The sequence below is a fragment of the Rhopalosiphum maidis genome, chromosome 4 (genome assembly GCF_003676215.2).
Source record: "Rhopalosiphum maidis isolate BTI-1 chromosome 4, ASM367621v3, whole genome shotgun sequence".
In the NCBI taxonomy this organism is placed as follows: domain Eukaryota; kingdom Metazoa; phylum Arthropoda; class Insecta; order Hemiptera; family Aphididae; genus Rhopalosiphum; species Rhopalosiphum maidis.
In genome coordinates, this window is record NC_040880.1 from 33,824,920 (window position 1) to 33,834,145 (window position 9,226).

General features: G+C 28.4%; 1 protein-coding gene across 1 annotated transcript; it reads left to right on the plus strand.

Moving 5' to 3' along the window:
* The first annotated feature begins 630 nt into the window (after window positions 1-630).
* On the plus strand, window positions 631-6,008 carry LOC113559114 (glycine-rich cell wall structural protein-like). The gene is made up of 4 exons (XM_026964719.1): window positions 631-808; window positions 3,860-3,927; window positions 4,254-4,432; window positions 4,521-6,008. Exons 1-4 carry the CDS (start codon window positions 788-790, stop codon window positions 5,813-5,815), a joined length of 1,563 nt encoding a protein of 520 aa, XP_026820520.1. The 5' UTR covers window positions 631-787; the 3' UTR covers window positions 5,816-6,008.
* The last annotated feature ends 3,218 nt before the right edge of the window (window positions 6,009-9,226 follow it).

Here is a 9,226-nt window from a genome sequence, read left to right on the forward strand (position 1 = left end):
TTAATACATCGGACTGTTCCTTAAATCATAGTTTTTCTCAAGTCGCGCGTTCTCAAATTATATTATTTTTACCTATATATTGTCACATTACTACTAAAATACTATAATCATTCAGTAGTTTATTCATTATTAATTAGTTACCTAACACAGCATTTTTAATTAGTTGAATTCTATACAAATTATACAATAATATATTATATACTTTACTATACAATATATTGTGTATACTATTATTATTAATTACTATTCACGTGTAATAAATTTAAAAACTATGTTATGCACGTACAATATGGGAAAAAGGGAAAAAGGGCAACACTATTTTCTAAATTTCTACAAGTTTTAAGCTATTTAATAAGAAATGTATGCACATCTTTAATAATATTACTATTATAATGTGTAATTTTTGAAGAACATTTTGTCTATAACCTCTGTTCACCCGCTCTATAGTGTTACATTATTGTTGTTGCAGTACTTTCCTACCTTTACCTACACCGAGGCGTCTTGTTTTCTGACGACGTTGCCGCTGATACACAACAATTACCCGGCACCGTGAGCCCCACCAGACATTCGACTTTACGGTTGGCGACTTTCGGATATAAAACCGACAGACGCCAGTTGGGTTTACTCACATGTTCGTCGGCGATTTTGATAACCACAAGTACCCTATATAATATCTATTGTACGTTACGGTGGTCAGTGTAGATTTTATTGCCATACACGAAGTGTAGCTAATAATACATCTATTGAGACGTTCCTGCCATCCGATCATAATATTATTGTATTCAACATGGGCACTTTATCAATCGTAGTAAGTAAACAACACATAATATGTTTTTTACTATACCATCGTGTGATACTTTTAAAACTATAATAATATAATTGACTTTATTATTCTTTTACTTGGAATACATTCAAAGTACATAAAAATATATTATCAAATATTTAGACTGTATGCGTAGAGTGTTATTTACAATAAGTTTAATGATTTTTCAACATTTAAAGCTATTTATAACTTATTAAAAATAGTGTTATTTATTTTAATTTCTTTTTATATTAATTTCTTTTTTTTAAAGTATAATTTAAGTCTTTGAATCATTAAATAAAATCATTAAGTGCAACCGATGATATTGATACTAGTAATTATTCAATAATAATCTATAAAAATAATATTTTTGTTAACATACTTTTTTATTGTTTTGCTTATTACTTAATTAACAATCAGCCATTTTTATTTTTATCAAAATAAATTTAATTTGCATTAAAAGTATTATCGATTTTTTAATAAAATACATTTTAAATAATACTTATTGATAAAACATATATATTTTAATTAAATATTAACTTTGTAAAAACATATTATTTTCAATAATAATCAAGTTTATTGTGAATTATTAAAAACACCATTTAAAATACCTACTAAACTATTTAGATTTATGTATTATTAATTATCTTAAAACTGAGGAAAAACAAATCTAAAATTATCATACATTTTCTTAGTTTGCAATACTCAAATAATAAAATTGTTTATTTTATAGATACAATAAAAACAATTTAAAATACAATATAATATATATTTTTGAAATAAATTAATAAATAATGCGTACGATTTAATAGTCATAAATCAAACTGTATTCATTATTTTATTTTTTATTTTAATTATTTATAAAATGAATAATTTGTGAAAATTACCGTGCCATTTGATTTGTAAGTAAGACTAATACAATTTGCTTATTTTTATAATGATAACCTAACAATAGTTTTTTTCAACATTTTAATATTATTAAAATGTATTATTATTCATAGTATAAAAATATTAATAACTTAAAAGTATATACATGAATGAAATATAAATTGAACTTAAATATATAGGCACTATATACGATATACCTATATTCTCCGAAACTATTTGACAACGTTACGACAAAACTAATGATCCAATTTCGACCTACTTTGGATTATATTTACAAGAATCTTATTATCTAATCGAAAATTGACTGTGATTTCTTAACAATTTCAAAATAAGTTAAACATTAACGAACCACAAAAATAGTGTTTCTTAAAAAACTTTATATTATATAAAATAAAATAAAAATATTATAAATTATTGATTTGCTTCCACAGTTCTACACACGTGCGAAGCCGCGAAGGAAAAACCTAATTTTTTAGTGCGTAGATAATAATACACAAATATACTTATATATGTGTATAATAAGTATTTTCATAAACATAATAATTGATGTATAATTTGATCAATAAATATTAATTTGAAATTTTAATAATATACACTATACTTAAACTATGACACTATGTACCGTAGTATAAAAAATCCTTCCATTCCAAAAGTATGATTTATTTATATTGCATCATATAATATATTTAATGACTTTATTATTCTTAAATTGTTTCTTATCTATATTACATTATTTGAAATTAAACAAATTTATATAAAAAAATTTTTTTAAGAACTTCAATAATTTGCATTAGTTTGATTAAAAATAGTATTTTTTTCATTCTTAGGTTTTCTTACCAATTATACTAAAAGTGCTTAAATATAAGTTTATTTATAGTGTATATTATCATGTAATGAACCAAAAATAGTTAAGTAATTATTATATGAGTGACTTAAACGACATTCAATCGATTATTTAAATAAATAAATATATCATAAATTATGATTAAAAATGAAACCTTTACGCCGATAAAAGTATGAATATTTAAACAAAGATGTAATTAACTTATCTTGAATTCGGTCTCGCTTCGTCAAAGTTTTAATATAATGATTTCGATGACATTAACTCGTCACGCTTCAATGTTTACAATAAGGATTTAGTATCGCGGGAATTGATTTTTGGTATAAATCACTTGGCTGGATGTGTTCAGCGTGTGTTATAGTTTTTAAATCCAAAAATTATTAACGATTGTCACATTCTATAAACGATTCACAACAAAACACAGTGTATTAAGGTTTTTGACAGTAAAATTAATAGCAAATTTAATTTTTTTCGAAAAAATTTTGTCATAGCCGTATACTAATTTTTTCTTTTACCTACGTAAAACTTTTACGGCCACTCAAAAGCCTCTAAATTTTCTTGCAATCATCGTATGAAGCTAAAAGTTAATATAAATTAACTTCTACTATCTACTTAAAGTACAGCTTTTGTATTTAACCCCCTGAATGATACATTTATTGATTTTAGATTGTATTATAAAATTTACTTAACTTCAGTGTTCAAAAAAATAGAAAATAGTATTAGGTATACCTATTTATACATCCACAATAATCACACATGGCAAATCATGAACAAAATTCAAACATACATATTATAATAATATCATTATTTTCGATCACGATAATATAATATTATGTTACTTCCGGACACACAATAATTATCTATCCACCCCCGCCAGGGAAAGTGATGATACGTTACGCATGAATCTAAGCTACTCGTGTTTGATGAAGGCTTCCCGTATGTTTTTGTTATTATTATTGTATAGAACTGTTGGCCCACGGGCTATTCCAAATTATTAATAATAAAACGGCACGTAAAATTATTATCAGAATTATCACTTTCACTCAGCAGCGACCTGCCCGAATGCTGGAAACCTTTCACCGGCCGCACGCGATGACCTGACCGGAGTGACCGACCGGCGATAAAAATAAATGTGCTCTTCCTAAAAACTAGTTCTTCTTCTTGTGCCGATAAAATAAAAAAAAATACGTTCTCACGCCTACGACACACACGTCATCGTGTGATTATATAACCGTTTTCTCATATTCGTAACACCGACACATATCTGCATAAACATATTATATGTAAAACAATAATATAACTTTACAATTCTTTTACGTATTTTGCAGGTCTTCGGTTTCCTTGCAATCGCCAGTACATTCGACACCACATATGCAACATTTGGAGGCAAAGAACAGTGAGTATAATTATTAGTCTATTCACCCTCAATATTATATTTTACAATTTTAAATAAAATATCTAAGTCAGATCGCATAAAGAATTATTAAGCACGAGTTAATAGTAAGCTGAAATAGACCCTTAAACATGATTCGTCCATTATATTTCAGCAAACCATTAAATTAATCAATTTTTTATGCAACCCGGCTATTATATTTTTAGTTTAATTATACTGAAATTTCCAGCGATATAATTTATAACATTTTCAATTGAAATATTTTAAACGCATTATATATGTAACTTCAAAGTTTAATGTTAATCATAATATTCAAACTAAATTTGCAGTGTACATATTCGTGTGCATGTGCCAACAATCGTGAAGGAAGTTTATGTAAAAAAACCAGTTCACCATTACGAACACCACGATGATCATTATTCTGGCCACAGTGGTCATGGTAGTTCATCTGGTGGTTATGGAGGATCTTCTAGTAGTTATAGCAGTGGTGGAGATGATTCGTATAGCGGTAAGAGCATAATAAAAATTAATGTAAACTTAAAATGTTATCCTGCACAATATATTTATTTATGCAATACATTGATATATTATTTCAGGTCACGGATCTTCTGGTATTTATGATTCTGGATCAAGTGGCCATGGTGGTAGTAGCTATGACGACAGCTCGTCCGATGAATATATTTCCGGTGACCATGGATCTTCCGGTGGTTACGGCGGTTCGTCAGGAGGATTTGGTGGATCATCCGGTGGTTACGGCGGTTCATCAGGAGGATATGGTGGATCTTCCGGTGGTCATGGAGGTTCATCAGGAGGATATGGTGGATCTTCGGGTGGTCATGGAGGTTCATCAGGAGGCTACAGTGGATCTTCCGGCGGTCATGGTGGTTCATCTGGAGGATTCGGTATATCTTCTGGCGGATATGGTGGTTCATCAGGAGGATATGGTGGATCTTCGGGTGGTCATGGAGGTTCATCAGGAGGCTACAGTGGTTCCTTAGGAAGCTATGGAAGTTCTGCTGGAGGTTATGGTGGATCTTCAAGTGGAATCTTATTTAGTGGGTATTCTGCTAGTAATCACAAAGGATCATCTGGTGGATACGGAGGAAGCTCATTCGGTGGACATGGAGGAAGTTCACCCGGTGGATACGGAGGAAGCTCATTCGGTGGACATGGAGGAAGTTCATCCGGTGGATACGGAGGTAGTTCTTTCGGAGGACACGGAGGTAGCTCATCCGGCGGATACGGAGGTAGCTCATCCGGTGGATTCGGAGGTGGCTCATCCGGCGGATACGGAGGTAGCTCATTTGGAGGACATGGGGGTAGTTCCTCTGGTGGATACGGAGGTAGTTCATTCGGAGGACACGGAGGAAGTTCATCCGGCGGATACGGAGGTAGTTCTTTCGGAGGACACGGAGGAAGTTCATCCGGCGGATACGGAGGTAGTTCATTCGGAGGACACGGTGGAAGCTCATCTGGTGGATACGGAGGTAGCTCATCCGGCGGATTCGGAGGTAGCTCATCTGGCGGATACGGAGGTAGCTCATCCGGCGGATACGGAGGTAGTTCATTCGGAGGACACGGAGGAAGTTCGTCTGGTGGATACGGAGGTAGTTCTTTTGGAGGACACGGAGGAAGCTCATCTGGTGGATACGGAGGAAGTTCATCCGGTGGATTCGGAGGTAGCTCATCCGGCGGATACGGAGGTAGTTCATTCGGAGGACACGGTGGAAGCTCATCTGGTGGATACGGAGGTAGTTCGGGAGGTTTTGGAGGCTACTCGGGTAGTGACCATGGTTCCAGCTCTGGTGGTCATGGCGGAGACACTTACTCAGCCCCAGGACAAGATAGTTATGGACCACCAGGAGAAAGCTTCCCTTATACTAAAAAATAAGCTACTGTGAAATTTTAAAACGAATACTTAATTTTTTAACATTAATTTCATTTTAATTTTTGTTATATTGTTACATACGTTATTGCTATTGATTTGTATCTAATATGGAAACAATTGTTAAATGTTTCCATTTTCTAAGACTGACTTTTCTGTTTTTAATAGTAAATATAAAAATAAACACATTTTATTAGAATTCATTGTTTTATTATTTGTTATTTTTTCTAGAATTATAGAATTTGTATACAAACTAATTAAAATAACCATAGTTCAAATAAATTTGTCAACCAGTGGGTTAAACGTTAAGGTATATCTGAAAAAAAATTATTAGGTAATACTGTAATAGTAATCAGTTATCTGTATTTTCTAGGTTCTATTAAAACTTTACCAAACAGATGCATTATAATTAACTGGTAAATTCATTTAAAATAGTATGTTGCTTAATATATTATATCGTTTTTATCATAGTTATACAATTTTCTTTTATATAGTGATTTTCATTAATTATTGAAGCATACAATTGTAAATAAGTCATAAAGTTAATCTAAGATGTGGTATTATGGTTAGATATGCGTACCTAAAATATATGGTATATCGGTATATTGGTATATTATATACAGATAATACTATTATACGAGAATTATACCGGTTAGACACATACATATAGGTATTCAAAAATTATTTAATACAATATTATAAACATTTATAAACTTTAATTTTCGAATGTGCTAGAATTATTTTGCTTATATCAAATTTATCCATTTACAACAGTTTTTATTTAAGACATTAATACGACACTATAATGATATATAAATAAAGTATAATTAATTTGAATTACTAACCTTTTTATTGTACAAAATAGTGATCAAAATTCTTTTAATAGAACTAAATTATTAAATATAATAACTGTATATTTTTATGTTTTGTTACTATAGATTAGCATAACAATATTAAACAAAGCTTTTTATAGTAACACTCCTTTTATTTGTCAATATACCAAAATTATATTGCGGTAATTTGAATGAATTTTATATTTGTCCTTCAACTGTTCAATTAAAGCGTAACTACTTATTATATACAATATACTACTGGTGATATTTTTCATTATTTCCCTACATATTTTAACATGTATAATATTACCATACTAACTGAATAAAATTCAAAAGTTAATTTACTATAGATATATTCTTATAGGTGACTATTCATGCCTAACTATATTAAGGTTACATAAATTTACAATTTTTTTTTTTAATATCTAGATTTTCTGTGATCTTTTTTTCTTTAGTACTACAATTTATCGTCTTAACTATTTTAACTAATTTAGTGAAAAGACAAATACATAATATTTTTTTAAACTTGTTTACCTAACCATGTATGTACTTTGTTTAAATAATTATAGTTAGTATGCATACTGCACACGACATACCTATACTATTTTGCCACTATTAGTGTAAAATTAATTCAAAAGATATTCATAAATTTTATACTTTGACTAAAATTAATTTTGTCACAACAGATAAATATAATATTAATATGTTCTTAGTTATAAATTTTTTTTTAAAACCTCTTTTTTATGTAATTTTTTATAATTATTACCTTTATTGTGATTAGGGAATAAAATTATTCAAAATTCTCCAAATAATAGACATTACATGATTTGATTTTAATTAAACTCATATTTATAGCCAATCAAGACAAATAAGCTTTTAAGTTATAATTATAGTTCATAACTTCATAAGTAATAACAATTAATAATACTAAAATCCCACAAAAGCATTCTATAAGAATTTAAACTATATTTTAACGAGTCATGACTAATGACATAATAAATACAATAACTATTGTTGTATAAAGTTGTGTAGAAATTTGTACTTAAATTATTAAAAAGTCTAACTTTGTAGTGGTTATAACGTATAAAAATAAAATAAATAAGATAAATTACCGTAAGAGATCTATGATATTTAATTAATCGTTAATTAAATTGAATTGTCGCATATTATTGCATGCATATTTAAATAATAACAGTTTTAACTTTTAAGATTTCCAAACTTTCTACATTACAGTTGTAAACGTTTATTTAATCGGAATCTTACAGAAATGGTGGAAATTATAAACCATTACATTGACGCTTATAACATTAAAGTTTCCATAGAACCTTAGTTTCTGATAATATATTGAGTAACTAAAAGGTGTTTATTAGAGTTTACCAGTCTTGATAATCACTTATATATAATTTTTGATTCACGTTCTTTGATTATGGAGATCATCGTTTCCTTAATGTGGTTTATGACGAATATCCTACGATCATTAGATACATCGCCTCTTTATCCAATAACCATGTTTAAATAATCCAGTTAGTTACATAATATAATTACAAAATCAGAAATCAGTAGTATCTGTATTTTTTAATACAATCTTGAATATATTTTATTATTAATTAATTTACAACACTTTAAATTTATGTACAATACATACGACCTTCATATTCCAGATATTATACTTAAAAAATATCATAAAACGTTATTGCCATTTATTGACCATATACCAAGTATAAAACGTAATAATTAAAGTTATATATTAAATGTATTTTTCATGATTAATTTATAATTTTAAACTACGCCAAAGCTGACAAAAATTTCTTGAAAAATAATTGATTTTAATAAAAAAGTTGTCGTGTGTGGCAACTTACTTTATTATTTCTAAGTTGTTATGCCGGTTAATAATTTTCAGAAAAATGTCTATATAATTTAAAACAGCGCACTAGTATTCATTCGTATAATAGTCTTACAGAAAATCTAAATTATACAGTTTATAGATAATGACTGAAGAAAATTTTTTATCAATATAGAATATAGCAGTAACTGTGCTGCCTAAGAATTTGAGTGTCGCAAATTCACACTATTTAAACGATAAAAAAAAATTAGTATAAATAATATTGCTAACTTTTTTTTCACTATTTGATTGTTTATATTGCTTAAAATGTTATACAATCAGAGATAACTTACATTTTTTTATAATGATTTAAGAAAAAAATTATTAATTTTTGGCAGTTACCACTGTATTACCAATTACCACAAAACAGTTAGCCAATTATAATGGCAATTATATTTAGGTTAATTTTTCATCTCAAATGCTACCTAGGTGCATAATAAACATGAAAACGTTTATGCAAACTATGAAACTAAGAACGCGTAATTTTAAATTTAATTAATATACACATTATCGTCATTATCTTCAGTCATACTATTACACGGTTTTTAAATTATGAATAACTGATTGAGTTATTGTGCAACAACAGAATTTAATTAATATCCCTATTTTTATACAATTTTTATTTTTGGATTTCGGATACAATAATTATTTAATTAAACCCATATTAATGATATATTTAGTTATTAAAATTTTGTATGAAAA